Genomic DNA, 18,771 nt, shown 5'->3' on the forward strand with positions numbered 1-18,771 from the left:
TTTAAATTAAAGTACAGTCAATTACAATGTGCCTGTCTCTGGTGTACAGCACAATATTCCAGTCATGTATATACATACATATATTCATTTTCATATTTTTTGTTAAAGGTTATTACAAGATACTGAACATAGTTCCCTGGGCTCTACAAAAGAAACTTTTTTTAAAAATCTATTTTTATATATACTGGCTAACATTTGTAAATCTCAGACTCCCAAATTTAATCCCTCCCACCCTCTTTCCCCGGTAACCGTAAGATTGTTTACTGTATCTGCACGTCTGTTTCTGTTTTGTAGATGAGTTCATAGTGTCCTTTTTTTTTTTTAGATACCACGTAAAGTGATATCATATGGTATTTTTCTTTCTCTTTTTGGCTTACATCAGTTAGAATCTCTATGTTCATCGATTTTGCTGCAACTGGCATTATTTTATTCTTTTTGTGGCAGAGTAGTATTCCATTGTATAAAAATACCACAACTTCTTTATCCAGTCATCTGTCGATGGACATTTAGATTGCTTCCATGTCTTGACTACTGTATATAGTGCTGCTGAACATCTTTATTTATTACCTAGAACTCCTTGCCCTTAGAGGCTGACATCTTCATCTTCTCTGTGTGCTTTATAGTAGCTCCAGCTGTGGATATGTCTGGACTTGGAAATGGACACTCCCCCTCTCCCTCCACCGCCCCAAATATTCCCGATTTACCACCAAGAGCTTCACAAAGATTTCCATTTTATCAACCTGGGAAAACTTCAGCCATTACAATAATAACATGTTCAGTTTTTTAAAAAGAAGTTTGCTAAAAATCAAAAGACCATCCACTAGAAAATTAGATGTCAATGGTAGGAGGCAACTCTTCGGAGGAAAGAAAACAAATTGGCCTTGGCCTCTCAGACTGAGCATTCTCTGTGTGTTCAGCAGAGGGCGCTGTGAGCGACTCCAGGCAGCTCTGTGGGGTGGGGCTAGGGGCGGGGCTACAGCTGTGAAGAATTTGGGCTGCTGAAAATTAATTGTAGTACAATGCAGGCTAACTCAAGGAGAGAAATGACATAAACACAAATATAAAGAGTCACACTTTACAGAGCGGCCAGATTCTAAGGAAAAATCCCAAACGACTATTTGGGTTGTATTTATAAGTCATGTTGTATGAGAAAAGATTATTTTAAAAATATTAGAATCATATTCCACTTACCCTAAGAGAGGATACTAGAAGAGAACTTGATTGAAGGAATAGAAAGTTGAGATTCCATTTCGCTCCCCTTCTCATATATATGATCAGATGAGCAGAATCACTGGAAATACGCCTCCCTTCCTCTTTGCCTCTCTCTTTTTTATTCAACACACGGGCGAATTTGTCAATGTCTATGCACACACTAGACAACTCCCCTCAGTAATTCCAAACTGTGTGAGAAGCAGAGCATGAAAAGAACACATAGAGAAAGACATTAAATCCACGCAGGCAAGAGCTCAAGGCTTCAGGGAGGACTCTAAACTTAGCATTTAAGAACAGATAGCACTTACAGAGGAAGAGAGGTGGGGAGCACAGTGTAGGAAGAGCAGCATAAGTAAGGGCATGGAAGCAGGGATGTGCAGAGCTCATAATTTGGGGGAAAGGACTGGTCCAGGGTCACTGAGCCAAAGACTGTGTGATGCGGGAAGGTGGTGAGAGTAAGACTAGAAAGGAATCTGCTGTCCATTCTACAACCAGGATGTGTGACCATACTCAAGGAGAAGGCCACTGCACGGGCCTCAGGAATACAGAACCTAAGCACTAAAGGTCTTTAGAGGTCTTCTGAGGACAGCTTTCCCTGCCCATTTTTCTTAAGAATCTCTTCTATGTTAACCCTTTATGTGGGAGGGAACCCCCAGGGAGAGGCAGAGCGGGCCTTTGATTCACCAGAGCCACTACAAGCAAGAGTTAAGCCTCAGTTGCCCCAGGCGCAAATTGGGGATATTGACTTCTATAATACACAGGATTTCTGCAAAGGCCAAATAGATTCACAGGCTTTGGAGCAACATGGGCTAGCTGTGAGGACCTTAGATAGGTAACTACCCAAACTTCACGGGGCCTCAGATTCTCTTCAGTAGAATGGTTGTAATAATATCTACCTGGTATGGTTGATAGGCAGATTAATAAGGGAGACAAAATGCTTAGTGTGGCATCCAGTAAATATGAGTTATAATGGCTGAGAAAATAACACAGAAATAAATAAATAAATAAATAAATAAATAAATAAATAAATAAATAAATAAGATTTCGTCGTCTGAAAACATATGATTTTCCCCCAAAAGAGTTATTTAGGGAGATTGGCTAAATCGTGCAAACAAATGCAACAAAAGTCACGGAGACGCTTGAACCCGCGGTAAATTCCTTCATCAGCTCCAACCCAGGCGGGCCACGCCTCCAATCAGACAGGCCCCGCCCCAGTCGCTGAAAGACCTGGCCCATCGGGTTTCCGTCCGGGCCCCGCCCCTCCGGCCTAGCGCCCTCACCCGCACCCGCCGCGCCTGCGCAGGTGGGCCGCCCGCGGAGGCGATGAGGGTGCTGGTTCGCTGCTGCTGGGGGCCCCTGCCAGTCGGTGGCGGCGCGGGCCGGAGGCCGACCCCGCGGTGGCGAGCGCTGGCCGGGCTGAGCGGGTCCTCTGGCGGGGAGGGCGGCCGGGGAGCTCGAGTCCGCGAGAAGCCGCCTTGGCGGGTGCTTTTCTTCGGCACTGACCGGTTCGCCCGCGAAACGCTGCGGGCGCTGCACGCCGCCAGGTACCGGGGCCGGGGGTTGGGAGGCCCAGGTGCTGAGGCCTGTCGAGCCTCTGCGGCCGGCCTCGAGGGACTGGACTCCTCGCTGGGGAAAGCAGTGGCGCGGGAGGAGTGTGGGCCCAGGTCTCGGCGTCTCCGGGAGCCCGGAAGGTGCGCCACCCGCGCGCTGGGTCAGCCCTTGGGGCGCCCGCCTGGTTCCGTCCGGCCCACGCGCCCCACTCCGGGCGCAGTCTGTCCGCGCTCCAGGCGCTACCGGGCGCCCCGCGGTGCCAAGCCCGCACTGTCAGCTTTACGTGTATCACCTCCGTCCAATCCCACCGCCTCCCTGCCCTTTTTACGTGTAAGGAAACGATATCCAGGAGGGTTAAACAATTGCCCAAGGTCATCAGCTGAGCAGGTTGGGGCACGGAGTCTGACTTCAGAGCCCTTCCGTTTCGACTTCTTCGTACTCACCTAATTTGCACCCTCTAATCCTCTGGGCTTCTTACCAGGCGCATGCATCCCTTGCACACCCGTGTCTCACTCCTTCACTCCCCATCTCCTCCCTATATACAACCGAATCCAGTTTTCTGGGAATGAATGGAGACATAGTTCAAAAACGAACTGTTTTCCAATGGATACATTTATGAATCAGAACTCTTAGGGATATTTGTAGTATTTCTAAAATTTAACAAGTCGTGGGTCCTGGAAAAAAAATTATTTGAAAGCCAGCCCATCTTGAAAGTCCATGGTATGGGGTGTCTATACCAGTATATACTGCTCTGCCTTCTTTCCCCCAGCCTCCATTTTTTATTTCCTCAATCCGTTTTTTCCTGATGCTCCCTTGTGCTCAGTTCTGTCATCTCCCTCCATCAAGTCTTCCCTGCGTGTAGTCTACAGACAGACCCTCAGGTTGACTCCTTCATGAATCCTCTTGTATTTCCCCCTCGACCCTCTCCCCTCTGTAACACACCCTGAAACACTCCTTTCATACACGTTCCCTTTGCACACCCTCCATAATGCACTTTCCCCTTCTTGCCTCCTGCATCTCTCACTGCATGTATCCTGGCCCTTCTGCTGATGCTTCCGACGGTGGCCCCTGTACTCCTGCACTTTCTCTTTTGAGCCCTCCTGTCTGCTCCTTTTCTCATAATTCCTCAACAGGTGATGCAGTCCCTGCTAAATAAATAAATGAACAGCCCTCAGGCGCTGGGTAACTGCAGCAGGTTAATAAAAATGAGGTAGTGTTTCATGTACTTTCATGGAATAATGCCATGGTATATATTTTTATTTGTTTTTCTAAAGTGTTTACTGTTTGAGTAACACATGGTTTTGGTACAAAATTCAAAAGCTTCAGAGGATATACAGTGAAAAGTCAGTTCCATCCACCTCTGTCTCCCAGTTCCCAGTTCCTCTCTTCAAAGACAAGCACTGTTTTCAGTTTCTTATTCTAGAAATGCTCAGTGCATATACAAGCAAATGTATCTTTAACTCATTTTTGACTCACATAATAGCATAAATAGTGTTAAGAGAAAAAATCAAAATGCAGAACAGTGTATGTAATATCCCAATTGTGTAAAATGCCTGTACTATATATGTTTTGGTATGCAAAGGAAATTTCTAGAACCATGCTACCCAAACAGTAGCCAGTAGGAACATGCGGCTCTTTAAATTTAAAGCAATTGAAATTAAATATAAAACAAAACCTTGTAACTCGACTGTACTTCAATAAAAAAGAGAAATTAAAAAATAAATAAATAAAATCTTAGTCTCTCATTTGCACGAGTTTTAACCATTTACTCCTAAATGCTTCATGAGTTTAATCATAAAAATACCTTAGAAGTGTGTGAAGTAGTGTACCTTTATTGTTATTGTCTTAGCACTGTCATGTTTTCTTCTCATCTTTCCAATTTAGGGAAGACAAAGAGGAGGAGTTAATTGAAAAGTTGGAGGTGGTCACAGTGCCCTCCCCATCACCAAAAGGATTGCCGGTGAAGCAATATGCCGTCCAGTCTCAGCTTCCAGTGTATGAGTGGCCAGATGTGGGATCTGGAGAATATGATGTTGGAGTGGTAGCTTCTTTTGGCCGACTTCTGAGTGAGGCGCTTATTCTTAAATTTCCCTAGTAAGTTTAATTTGTAAGGAAGTACAGTGTAGAGACCTCGGTTTTTAGGTATGGACCTGGTATCTGAAGTGCAGTAACTTGAACTCTAATTCTGCTTCCTTTAGTATTTTCTCTTAACATGAAAAAATTTATTAGTGGCATGAATTGTTAAAATGTACAATGCTCTTTATCACTATCTCACCACCCTCATCTAATTCCACGTACGGGCTACAACTGCCATATTTGTCCCTCCTGTTCAGATCTCTCCCTGGACTGGGTGTCCCTTGTACCCACCACCCTCCGCAGCTCTGATAGGCACCTTACATTTAAGATGTCCAAAACTACATTCCTAAACTTTCACTCAAAACCTGCTCCTCCCAGAATCTTCATCTCAGTACATGGCAACTCCAGCCTTCTAGTTGCTTGAACCCAAAGCCTTGGCATTGTTCCCAATTCCTAATCTCACACCACACCTGCAGTCCATCAGGAAATCTTACTGGCTCTGTCTTTGAAATCTGTCTAGAATGACTATCTCTCATCACTTCCGCTGCCCCCACTCTTGGCTGTCGTGCAGCAGTAGCCTCTGGGTGGTCTCCACTTCTGTCTTTGGCCCTCTCTGTCTTTTACCACCCCACACCGAAGTGAGCCTTTTAAAGCGTAAGTTGGATCATGTCCTCTGCTCAGAATTCTCTGGTGGTTTTCCATCTCACTCAGAATAAAAGTTAAGTCCTTACATTGGCATATGAGGGCAGATTTTTTTGTTTTTCTATTTGGTTCACTGTTCTTGTATCCCCAGCACTTAAAACAGTGCCAGAACATGGACTGTGCTCAGTAAATATTTGTTGGATGAACAAGACTGGGCTGAACAGCGGAATTTAGAATACAGGACTCTCCAGTGCATGCTCATGCTGATGGAGACATCATTAACTGATTAGTAAATTAGTTAACTAATCAGTAGATCAGTAAATTGTTTAAATTGCTCATTAATGGGTTAAAGGTATATTGGGATAAACAGCAAAGGTGAAAAAATCATTTGATGGGGATCTAATAAACTTGTTTGAAGAATTTATATGCAAACTAAGTGAAGTGAGGGTAATTTTGTAACTAAACTATAAGTATAGTTCACATCAGCCATGAAATGCATGATTGGGCTTAAGTGGTTCTTCTCATATAGTAAAAAACACATTTTTTGTTTTTATTTAAAAACTCCCAGACATCATGAGCTGTTGGGGAACATCTCTGGAACAATGAATAGTTGTTCTTGCTCTGTTTTTGAGTTTCATTGGTCTTTTATGGTAAGAGAGTGAACTTAGCTATGGCTCCCATTTCAGATGGTGTAAGACCAGATTTAATTGGTTTTCAAAATTTCTGGGCAAGTTTAGTGATGAAAAGGAGCTTATTGGTTTAGGTAGCAGTAAACTAAATAGTAAAAAGCTCACTGGCATGCTAATTTCTGCCTTTCCTAACTCAGTGGCATATTGAATGTCCATCCCAGTTGCCTCCCGAGGTGGCGTGGTCCAGCCCCTATCATCCATACCGTGCTTCACGGAGACACAGTTACCGGAGTAACGATTATGCAAATTAGACCTAAAAGGTAGTGCATATTTTCTCTTCTTGAGACTTCTTGTGATTTTGAATGTTGGTATCAGTCTGCCTTGGGGGAAGTGGAAGGAAATGAGTGAGTGCTGCTCAGTTTTTTCTCAAATTTCCAGTTTGGTATCACACAGTGTCTCTTTAAACTTGTTAACTGAAATAAATTACATTATTAAGTGGGTTTCTGTAAACAACATTATGTAAATGAGAGATCGATATTTGTACGTTAGTTGTTACGAATCTCGGTGCTACTGGCCTTGGTTTCTATGGTCGAAAAATTTTTCGAACCTGAAGTAAGAATATGTTGTTTATCAACATGTTATATAATTGTCTTAAATGTGTTTAATTTTTTTAATGATACCTATAGTCTAAGAAACAACTACTTTAAATTGTTTCAAGCGTATATTAAGCCTCTGCCTATTATCACCTAACATCCCCATAGAAAAGAAAAATTCAAAAGTTCGCAAGAACAAGTTGATATCTGGGATTTGCTTTAACTTCAAAAAAAAAAAAAAAAGAGGAGGGGGCGGATGAAACAGGAGTGACAGAACTTTGGTAATTCTCAAATCTTGTGGTGTGCATATGGGGATTCCTTAGACTTCACTCTATTTTCGGAATGTTTGTAACTTTTCAAAATAAATATTTTATTAAAGCTCATAGGTTAAAAGTAGAGTTAACAAGCCACAAAATTAAATATTGAAAAGAAAATATATGTGGAGCTTGATGTAAAATGTGACTTGTGGAAACGCAACTACACTTGCACCTGCTCATTGTCCTTTGAGAAAGGAATAATTATGAATTCCTTAATTGTACTTCCTTAGAAAATAAGTTCTTTGCTCTATGCTTTCATTATATAAATAGAGTTTTTTTATACTCTTTACTACTAATTATAGAATTATTCATAATTGCAATTAAATCCCTGATATGCAACTTTATACTTTTTTTCCTTTAGGAAAAGATTAACTTAAAATCTGAATACAGGCTAGATTTTGCTCTCCTTTCTTTCACACTGACGTTTCTCCCCTGCCAGTGGCTAACAGTCATGGCCAGGGTTAAACTATCCTTGTAGGATGTAAACACTCAGGTAGACAAACGTATTGATCTTAAGAAATCGTCAGTAATCATATTATTATTCGCTTTTGATTTTTTGGTAGGTTTGATGTAGGCCCAATTCTCAAACAGGAAACGGTTCCTGTGCCGCCCAAGGGCACCTCCAAGGAATTGGAAGCACTGCTGTCAAGCCTGGGTGCCAGCATGGTCAGTTCTCCAGTATCCCCCTGCTTGTTATTCACTTAGTAGGTTTCCTAGGTGGTTGTGATGAAAAGAACAGTTATGTGATGTTCTTTTTAAAAAGTTATTCCCATCCCTGGCTTCCTAAAAATTAGCTTGGCATTTGTGGTCTTTGAGAACTTACAGAGTGGGTACTTAATAAAGGCTGTTAAGTAGAATACATGATTTTATAATGTACTACGTAATGAATTACATCATGTACTAGATTTTATAGTCTGCTGCATTTCACAGTGCGGTTTTTAGACTGTTCTTCCTAATTTCACTCTCCTCAGTCTCACAGATACACCATACATCCCTGTCAGACTGAACCAACAGCATTTCCTAAGTGAATCTCAGCTTTCTTCCCACTTCTGTGCCTTGCCCAGTTATTTGCATCCAAATGCACTGGAATTCTGCTGACCCCTAGCTGGAAATGAACTCTGTGGCTTTTTCACTGAATCTGCATACAGTAGGATCTGAGTAAATGCTTAATGACCAAATTAATGACTTTCAAATGAACTAAATTTTCTGTAGAGGAAGACTCCCCACCCCACCCCCGCCCACAGCTGTATAGATGCTGCTTCCCATTCTAGGCACTCTCCTTGGAAATGCTGTCATAACAGTGGCAGTCATTTACTGAGCACTGGCTTGTGTGCCAGGATTGTTTTAAATACTTTTACAGACATTGCTTTGCCCTCCCAACAAACCCTTGGGGTAGCTTTTGTGGTCAGCTCTTTTATAGATGATGGCATTGAAGGCCACAGACAAGTGAAATAACTTTTCCACAATGACATAGCTAGCAGGTGGTGGAACTGGGATTTGAACCCAGAACTGTGTGACTCCAGAGTACATTCTCTTTCTGTGATTTTCCACTGGCTTCCCTCTTGCAGAGTGAGTGCAGATAGCTGAGCACAGGCTGTCCAGACACCAAAAGCTTGCACAGCCACGCAAAGCTCAGCATTCTCTGGAAGGAAGTCGGTGACCTGTGCTCTACAGAGAGCAACATCTCCGCTAAAACTCCACCGTGTAGACGGATCCTCACAGCTAAAGCCAATTTACTGCCTTACCCTGCCACACAGCTCTTTTAAAACTATACATAATTTCATGGTACTGAATAGTAATGGGTTTCGGTTTTTGTTCTTTTCATCTTGAATATATTGCTTTTTTCTTCTTTTTTTAGCTTATTTCAGTTTTGAAAAATTTGCCTGAAAGTTTGAGAAATGGAAGGCAGCAGCCCACTGAGGGGGTGACACAGGGTAAGTGAAGACTTCTACATCTTTCCTAAGGTTTTCTTTGTTGTGATGGCACCTGAACCCTCTGACTTCTTCACTTGCACATGTCCCTTAATTTTGCCTAAAGACTGAGTGCCCGCTTGCATATCCTCTTCCAGAGAAAGACTGGTAAGGTCTTTCTCTCCCTTTTCACATGTAGCCCCATGAAAGATTAGAAAAATTTTCTCTACTCTTTATATTGAAAAGTATCAAACACAGAGGTAAGTTGAAAGGCAATGGATACCTGTTTAACCCAGGGTCAACAGTTACTAATGTTGCCATATTTTCTTTCTCACTCTCTGTTTCTCTCTATATGTTTATTTAGTGTATATATTTTAATTTCTGCTTAACTGTTTGGAAGTATGAATCATATTTTGTAGCTGTATGTTTTTTCAGGGTAGGATCCAATTGTAATTAGTTGTATGTCTCTTCAGTCTCACTAGAGTCATTCTTCCACTATTTCTTTTCCCTCCATGTCGTTAACTTTTTGAAGAGATCGGGCCAATTATCTGTTTCCTTCCAGTATAGTTTAACTTGTTTTCCTAGTCCTTAAAGTCCCTGTAAGTTGAAAGTTCTAAACGCTTGATTAGATACGAGCTTAAAGTTTGTGGAAGGAATATTTCATAGATGATACTATGTTCTGGTGATAATTTTTTCAGTCTGTTTTTAACTTTTAAGGATTGCTTTTTGTTTTTATTTATGATTTGATTTTATGTCTTGACTATGTAAGACAGTTACATGACTCACAAGTTAAAGCTGTTTAAAAGGATATACTCAGAGAAGTCTCACCTCTGTCCCCTGCAGTCTTACAGAATGTCACATCAGTAAGCTGTAACACCAGTTTGCATCAAGGCTAGTGAAACTAAGTTTGATTACTTGTTTTTAATTTTCAGGGTTGCTTTTTTCCCCTTTCCAGTTAATCATGTATATGAAAAACATATACATGATTCAAAAGTTAAAATTATTTGAAAAGGTATGCTCAGAGAAGTCTTCCTTCCTTCCCATCCCCGTGTCCTCCAATCCTGTTTCTCTCTCCCTCTACAGTTACTAGTTTCTGATGTATAGATTTAGTTTCTGATTTAGCCTTCCATTTGTTCCCTTTTATCAAAATAAGCAAAAACACATATTTTAAAACTGATTTTTTCCTTTTTCCTTCCACAAAAGATAGCACGAAGTATATACTCTTACACCGCATCTTTCTTTTTTCACTTAATAGTGTCTCCTGGTGCTCATTTCCTATCAGTGAGAAGAGACTTTCCTGTCCTTTTTTCTGGCAGTATAGCTCTCACTTATGGGGTTTGTCATAATTAATTCAACAGATCCCCTATTGGTGGACATTTGGATTGTTTCTAATCTTTTGCTATTTCAGATAAAGCCACTAAGAATTACGTTAAGCATATGCTAACCTCCTAATCTAATAGATAAGAAATTGTGTCTTGGAGTAGTTTTGATTTACATTACTTCTTGAGTGAGGTTGAGGAGCTTCTCATATGTTTAAGAATATTTGCATTTCTTTTTTCTGAGAAGGATCTATAATATCTTTTGCCCATTTTTCTATCTGGTGTTTGGTCTTTTTCCTCTCACTTTTTAGGAGAACTTTGTGTAATAGATGTAAGTAAATCTATATAATAGGTATAAAGTTTCCTAAATATAAACATATATTGCATAGATATATAATAATAATTGTATATAAATGTTTATATTTATTATATAGATATAGCTCTCATAATAGACTGTATGTAAATAGATATAAAGTGCTGTGATATAAATTGAAAATACCTTGTTTGTCATTTGTTTTTTGGCCTGACTTAGAGCATTTCTTTTTGTCTTATAAAAGTTTATTTTTATGTGGTCACATTTGTCATTCTTTTCTTTAATTGGTTCTGGATTTTGAGTCATAGAAGGACTTCTTTCTGTTCCTACGTTATAAAGAAATTCACCAATGCATTCTTCTAGTACTTTCATTTATTATGTATGTATGTGTATATTTATTTTTACTTTATATTATAGAAAATTTTAAACATATAAAAGCTGAGAAAATAATATAGTGAATTCTCTTGTGTCTGTCATTCAGTATCAATAATTACCAATTTATGGTCATTGAACCTGATATTCATTCTTGCTGTTGGCTTTATCTTGTAGCCCCTAAGATTTCTGCTGCTACCAGCTGTATAAAATGGGAGGAACAAACTTCAGAGCAGATATTCAGACTTTATCGTGCTGTTGGAAATATAGTAAGTTGAAAGTCAAATTGCAGTTTTACCTAATTGTGTGTGTAATTTACTTTTGATGTATTTTTACTTAGGAATAACTCTCATAAACAAACCTTAAGGTTCCTGAAGTTCATTTTTTTAAAAAACCATTTTTTTTATTGTGGTAAAATATACATAACAGAAAATTTGCCATTTTAACCATTTTTAAGTGTGTAGTTCAGTCATAGTAAGTACGTTCACACTGTTGTGCAACCATCACCATTATCCATCTCCAGAACTTTTTCATCATCTCAGACAGAAACTATACCCATTAAATAACAACTCCCCATTCCCTGCTCCCCACAGTCTCCCTGGTAACCACTGTTCTACTCGCTGTCTCTATGAATTTGCCTGTTCTGGGTACCTCAGATAAGTGGAATCATACAATATTTGTCCCCTTCTGCCTGGTTTATCTCACTTAGCATGATGTTTTCAAGTTTTATTCATGTTGTATCATGTATCAGAATGTCTTTCCTGTTTTAGGCTGAATATTCCATTGTATTTTTATAGCACATTTTGTTTACCTGTTCATCTGTTGATGGATGTTTGGGTTGATTCCACCTTTTAGCTAATGTGAATAATGCTGCTGTGAACATGGGTGTACAAATATCTATTTGAGTCCCTGCTTTCAATTCTTTTGCATATCTGACATTCATTTTTTAAATATTATTTAAACTTTAAATTTTTATAAGTCCTTTAGAATTCACAAAGCACTTTAAAGTATACATTTTGCCATTTCCCATAACCAATTTCTGTTATCCCATTTCATGGATGAGAGGAATGAAAGTGAAGTGACTAACTTCGGTGCCCAGTCACTAAATAATGAACTTAAATCTTGTAGCTCCTAATCCAGTGCTTTTTCCAGTATGTCTTTCTGCCTTTGGCAAATTTTTTACAATTTAATTCTTAAATTCTTGATTTCTACATATGGCATACAAAGTGGAATTATAATAACTTGTTAAAATATGTGAATTAAATTCTCAGTTCTTTGACAAATTAGGCAAGGGAAAAGGAACAATGTAAAACTCTATTTGCGGATCACATGATCTTATATTTGGAAAATTATAAAGAATCCCCCAAAAAACTAGAAGACTTAATATTGTCAAGATGGCACTATTCACCAAATTGATCTACAGATGCAACACAATTCCTATAAAAATCCTAGTTGACTTCTTTACAGAAATTGATAAAACTTATCCTAAAATTCATATGGAATCCCAGGAGACAAAGAAGAGCTAAAAAAAACACACCTTGAAAAAGAACAAAGTTGGAGGACTCATAGTTCCTGATTTCAAAACTTACTACAAAGCTACAGTAATCAAGGCAATGTGATACTGACAAAGATAGACATATAGCTCAATGGAATAAAATTGCTAGTCCAGAAATAAACTCATACATTATTGGTCAATTGACTTTGATAAGGGTGTCAAGGCAGTTTGATGGGGAAAGAATAGCCTTTTTTCCACATGGAGTTTGGACAACTGGATATCCACAATCAGAAGAAATGCATTTAGATCCCTACCTCACACCACATACAGAAATGAACTCAAAATGGATCAGAGACCTAAATGTAAGAGCTAAAACTATGCAAACTCTTGGAATAAAATACAGGGGTAAATCTTCATGACCTTGAAATAGGCAATGGTTCTTAAATATGATGCCTAAAGCCTAAGCAACAAATTAAAACTAGGAAATTGAACTGCAAAATTAAAAACTGTTGGGCTTCAAAGAACACTATCAAGAAAGTGAAAAACAACCTACAGAATAAAAGAAAATATTTGCAGATCATACATCTGATGAGGGTCCAGTATCCAGAATGTATAAATAACTCTTACAACTCTATAGCAAAAAGATAAATTACATGATTGGAAAATCAGCAGGGGCTCTAAAAGACATTTATCCCAAGAAAGTATATAAATGGTCACTAAGCATATGAAAAAGGTAACCAATTGCGTTAGTCAATTCCATTTGCAAATGAAAACTTCTGAGATACTACTTCACATTCACTAAGATTGTTGTAATTGAAAAAACAGACAATAACAGGTGTTGACAAGGATATGGAGAAATTTGGACCCCTCATTCGTTGTTGGTGGAAATGTAAAATGAGGGCAACTGCTTTGAAAAACAGCTTGACAGTTCCCCAAAAAGTTAGGCACAGAGTTACATCACTGCATAATCATCGTTACCTTCTGCAATTCACCTTTCCTCTCCACTGAGAAAAGTTTGTGCTGTCATAGGAGTGCTTATCTTGGAACTAGAAGATGAGATTTGATTCCTACAGCTGCCATTTCTTAACCAAGATCAAGACCCTTAATCTTCTCTGAGCTTCTGCTCTTTTACCTCTAATATGAGGTTAATGACCAGATGTCAAGATCAAAGGAGATAAACTGTGAATTTAAATCCATGCAAACATATGATTTTGACAGTAATGACATGGACTCTGAAACGGCTATATTCTTACCATCCCTCTCCTTTCTGCAGTGCTCTGATGATAAGGTGAAGACGAGCTTTACCTCCTCAAGAACAAGAACTGTATATTCTGATTCTATGCCAATCATATTTGTAACTCAGCAAATGTTTTCCAGTCAGTAAGCAAGTTTCAAAAGTATTTTGAGTTCTTTGAAAGAAAAAAGTTACATGCATGTAAACCATTTCATAACTTTTATTGGAAGCAGGTGAGAGAAAAGTCAGTCAGCAAATTATAGAAGAGGATTTTGTACCAAAATAGGGCATGTATAAGGTCATGAACACCTATGAACTTTTCTTCAAATTTATTTAATTCTCTGACTTAACGTTCAAATCTTTGAAACAACCTAACCATTCTGGAAAATTAAATGTCCTCTTTAGAAGGTGTTGTAAAAAGAGCACTGAGCTGAGAATAAGAAAACATAGATTCTGATCCTTGGCTCTGCCACTAACTAGCAGCGTCTAAAACTTGGGAAAACAGTATTTTTCCCATTTCTGCGTTTCTCTAGGCCAGTTTTCTTTCCTGTGAAATAGAGGACTGAACTACAGTCTGAAAAGCAGTTTATTTACTTTAGAAATTTGAGAGAACTTATTTCCTGGTGTTGTTTAGTTTCTGTTAGTCTGTTTAAATCAAAGTGTTAATTTGCGGGGAAAGTCACTGTCCCAGAAAGTAGTGTTGGGACGCTAGGTTAGCCATTAGAAGGGGGAGCCCGCAAGTCTCACCTTTTAAAATCAAAATAAAATCTAGATGGATCAAGGATTTAAATGTAAAAAAAAAAAAAAAGAAACTACAAAGAACTAGGAAAAAGCACAGTTGAATAATTTTATAATATTTGATAATCAAAGTGTGGCTAGGCCTTTTTAAGCATGACATGAACCAATGAAGTCATGAGAGGAAAGACTGATAAATATTACTCCATAAAAATTAAAAACTTACTATGCATGGAAAAAAATTACACTACCCAAGATTAAAAGTCAACAAACTGGAAAAATATTTATAATACATCTAAGAGTTAAAGGGCTAATTTCCTAAAAATATAAAAAGCTTTGTCAATTAATAAAAGATGAATAACTTAGTTTTTTAAGGGGCCAAGGACATAAATCAGCCTGAGAAATAAATAAAATGTGCAAGTAAATATATGAAATACTCCTCAGCCTGATTAATAATAAACAGCAATAGGATGCCATTTTTTCCCCTCTTATGGAGGCAATTTAACAATAGAATGTTGATGTTCTTTGAAATCTAAGTCCTCAAAGATATACCTACCAGACTATTTCTTACCACACTTAAAATTTTTTACATTATAAAATATCCATCGTAAAGATACTGGTTGCATAAATTACAGTACATTTCATAAAATGGAATACTCTGCAGCAGATAAAAAGGGTGAAATAGATAAGTGTGTACTGATGAAAATTTCCCCATGGTTTATGGTTAAGTGAAAAAAGTTCCTTGTCAAAGAGTACGTTCTAGATTTTTGTGATAATTATATTTATAGAAAAAAAATACAAGGCTGTACACATCAAACTATTAACAGTGGTTACTAACCTCTGGGGATGAGAGTACAGAATACTTCCACTTTCTAATTTTTTGAAATATAGTTGTTGCAATGCTTGCACTTTTTATAATGAGCATACATTTTTAGCTAGAAATACTAATAAAGATAGAAATATTTTTTTAAAGTGTTTAATTTTAAGATCTTGTAAGTCCTGGAAACTGATGTAGAGAATCATGTTCTGTTCTGTTCCACAAGGTTTAGAGACTGAGTTCCCAATTCCTCTGTAACTGGGAGAGAAGTCAGACCAGAGTAACATAAAATGGTAGTTGAAAAGGGTTTGGGGGTTGAATGTACCTCTTTATCATACCTTCTTTAATTTTATTTGCAGATTCCATTGCAGACACTCTGGATGGGTAATACCATTAAACTTCTGGATTTGGTAGAAGTTAATAATTCCATCCTTACTGGTACTTATTTTTGAATAGCTGACATGGAAAATATTTTCACTATAGTCTATTTGAAAACATATCTGTTTTACCATAGATCCCATTTTCTAAAAATAAGGATTCTTTTAGTTTGTTTCAGTTCAGTAATGGTAATACTTTACTTCCATTTAGTCTTATTCTTTGCAGTGTCCATTCACATGTATTCGCTCTTCTAATCATCATGAGAACCTGGAGAGTAGGCAGAGCAGTGTTACTATCCCATTTTAATCTCTGTGATTTTCTCTATCAAAGTTTTAGTACAGAATGACTTGTTTGATTTCACTCTTGTGAAAATCATAGTGAAAATCATCTGGGCAGCTCAGTGAGAATCTTAGGCCAGGGGATAGCATTTCATGACACTGGTCCATTCTAAAGCCCATCAGTGCCCTCCTGTCCTGGTAGACTGAGGCGGGTGAGCCACAGAGGGAGCTGGCGTAGTTCGATTCCTCAGGAATCTAGGAATTGGAATTTGGTCATAAATGGAATGGCCAGCTTAGATCTAAGCCTCTTGTATTTCTCTCCACTGATAGCTAGTTATCTCCCCTGTATGGTCAAAATGCCTAGATTCAACATTTTAGGTTGATCTCCGGGACACTGAGTAAAGGACTCATATGTGTGTATGGAAAGCTTCCCTTTGGATTTGAGATACACACAGAACATCGTGGCTTTACCTTAAGTTTTAGATTATAAATTCAGGACATCAGCAGATATGTCCCCTCCCAAAATGATTTTTGATTTTTAAGAAGCACCATGAAGTTGCATCATTATTTATCTTCTCTCTCGTGTCCCTTTCCCCCCCCCCATTCTTTAGATCCAAAATTAACAGGACAGGCTATTACTCCAGGGTCAGTAATATACCACAAACAATCACAGATACTGCTGGTTTGTTGCAAGGTACGTTTTCCTTTAATTTCAAATTAAATCAAATTAAATTAAAAAACTTGTTTTACTGTGTTTACAGTTTGTATCATTTATCATTTTAACTTTAGTTAGTTATTTTTAGTGGAGGTCCTGGGGATTGAACTCAGGACCTTGTGCATGCTGAGCATGTGCTCTGCCACTGAGCTATACTCACCCCCCATTTATCATTTTTAGTTGGGACTTCACTGCCTATCAGATTGAGCCAATGGACAGTTTGATTTTCTTAAGAAACAGTAGAATCTCTAATATAATTTTTCAAGTGATGAAGTTTTGCCAAAGCATTATTATTACTCAGACAATGAAAGAAGATTCAGTGCTTTCTTAAAAAAAGCTTTTATATTCTCAGGAATCTAATTTAATTAACAAATCATTGTGTTAACATGACTATCACAAAAGATAGTCCTATCAAAGTAGCTAGCTGAACTACAACAGAGTTTGCATCCTACTTGCTTTTACTGTTCAACAGTGGTTAGACACAACATTGTAAAATGACCATAACTCAATAAAAAATGTTACAAAAAAAAAAACAGAGGAGATTTCTTAACTATTTAAAATAACTTTGGAACCATCATTGTTGTATAAGACAATGGCGTTGTCCTGAGACATGTTCCACGTTCCTTCCATTTCCTGAGTGTTTTCCATCCTGTGGTGGTTATGTGTGATGTTCCATGCTCAAGAAAGGGTATTTATATAACGTGTGATGATGGATTGCTCTGACCTACACAGACTGTAGACGCAGAACTCCTACAGCAACCTTTCTTCATCTCTCTTCAGCTTATCCTGGAGTAGCATTGGGTGCACATGTCTATGTTGCAAATCTGCAGTTTGCTCTCATGGAAGAGATGGGTTGTCTCAACATGTGAGTTTGAGTCCCACCAGTTGTGTCTCCTCGGACAAATCACTCTCTGTCTCCAGGCATCAGTTTTCTCTTCCAAAATCAGTTTTCTCTGGGGATAATACTGGATCTGCCTACTCTTTAGAGTGGTTATATTTTGACAACCAGTAACAATAAGATACATGGACACACACTGAAAATTGTAAAGCACCACACAAATATAACATACCTTTTTCTTTTGCCCCTTCTATGTTTAAACAGGTTTAATTAGGTCTGTACATTTGTTATCACTCCTTGGTAATGAATTTGTAGTGTCAAAGAATCATATGTTACTTAGTGCTATTTATAGTTAGGCATTTAGTAAAGATTTGTTGTTGTGTTGTTGTTGTTGTTGTTTTTCATGATAAAAGTTTTATAAACTAAAATTTACCACCAGTTTTGCCAGCCCTGCCTATTCACTGTTTGTCTTTTGCCCCTTAGGATGGCTGGATTGGTGTTCAATCAGTGATGCTCAAGAAAAAACTAACAGCTACTGATTTCTACAATGGATATTTGCACCCCTGGTACCAGAAAAATTCCCAAGCTCAACCAAGCCAATGCACATTTCAGACTCTCAGACTTCCACCGAAGAAGAAGCAGAAGAAAAAAATTGTTGCTATGCAATAGTGCATTAAGTAGTTAGGAAGAAGATGGACAAGATCCTACTGTGTACTTACAATTTGTTAAAAGCCTTATTTATATGGAATTACCTTGACTTTCAAAGAAGATGACACTGTTGGAAGGGAAGATTATTGTCAAAAAGATGAATTACCTCACTTTTCACTTTTCGCTTAACAGTAATTAAGAACGGCTTTTTCTATTTGAATAACAAAAGAAGCTTTGAATTAAATTTTTATTTATAATATCAAATTCATGGAGACTATCTTTCCCTAAAAGTGAGTACAGCTAACTGGTATGTGTATACATACTGAAGAGAGGTTCTTTTAAAAAGTGTGTCTATTAAATTTTTTAAATCATATATTCCCTTTGGCTGTTCTTTCAGCAGTATTTAATCTACATTTCTGATTTTCAACAAGGAGTAAAGTCAGCTCTTTAAATTTATCTACCATCTAGTTGTCACCAAGTAGTAAACATTTATAATATGTAATAATCTCTGTCACATTGATCTGTACAGTAAATTCGTATTTTACATCTAGATTTTCTTAAAGTAGGAATATGCTAACATTCTTCAACTTACTTGTGCAGTAAAGGTTACTGAGCATCTGGTCTGTGCAAACTCAACCTATCTCCAGGGGAGTCCGGCACTTCTGGAGGAGGAAGGATGTACAGCGGCCAGCTGTTGAA

At 38.2% G+C, this 18,771-nt stretch overlaps 1 protein-coding gene across 3 annotated transcripts; it reads left to right on the plus strand.

The window, feature by feature from the left end:
- Positions 1 to 2,495: 2,495 nt before the first annotated feature.
- On the plus strand, positions 2,496 to 18,445 carry MTFMT (mitochondrial methionyl-tRNA formyltransferase). Of its 3 annotated transcripts, none has more exons than XM_006209597.4 (9): positions 2,496 to 2,756; positions 4,648 to 4,857; positions 6,308 to 6,430; positions 7,584 to 7,686; positions 8,879 to 8,954; positions 11,112 to 11,203; positions 15,575 to 15,653; positions 16,483 to 16,565; positions 17,908 to 18,445. In XM_006209597.4, exons 1-9 carry the CDS (start codon positions 2,536 to 2,538, stop codon positions 18,091 to 18,093), a joined length of 1,173 nt encoding a protein of 390 aa, XP_006209659.3. In that variant the 5' UTR covers positions 2,496 to 2,535; the 3' UTR covers positions 18,094 to 18,445. The 3 variants fall into 3 exon arrangements, with proteins under 3 accessions (XP_006209659.3, XP_072818329.1, XP_015099338.2); XM_072962228.1 differs by having other exon boundaries at positions 6,332 to 6,430; XM_015243852.3 differs by lacking the exons at positions 15,575 to 15,653; positions 16,483 to 16,565.
- The last annotated feature ends 326 nt before the right edge of the window (positions 18,446 to 18,771 follow it).

This window comes from Vicugna pacos, chromosome 6 (assembly GCF_048564905.1).
Source record: "Vicugna pacos chromosome 6, VicPac4, whole genome shotgun sequence".
NCBI lineage: Eukaryota > Metazoa > Chordata > Mammalia > Artiodactyla > Camelidae > Vicugna > Vicugna pacos.

Excerpts from the sequence above, each read along its gene's own strand:
- MTFMT (XM_006209597.4), top strand. The coding sequence starts at position 2,536 with ATGAGGGTGCTGGTTCGCTGCTGCTGGGGGCCCCTGCCAGTCGGTGGC. Across the intron at positions 4,858-6,307 it reads CTTATTCTTAAATTTCCCTA|TGGCATATTGAATGTCCATC; the intron begins GTAAGTTTAATT and ends TTCCTAACTCAG. Across the intron at positions 7,687-8,878 it reads CAAGCCTGGGTGCCAGCATG|CTTATTTCAGTTTTGAAAAA; the intron begins GTCAGTTCTCCA and ends TTCTTTTTTTAG.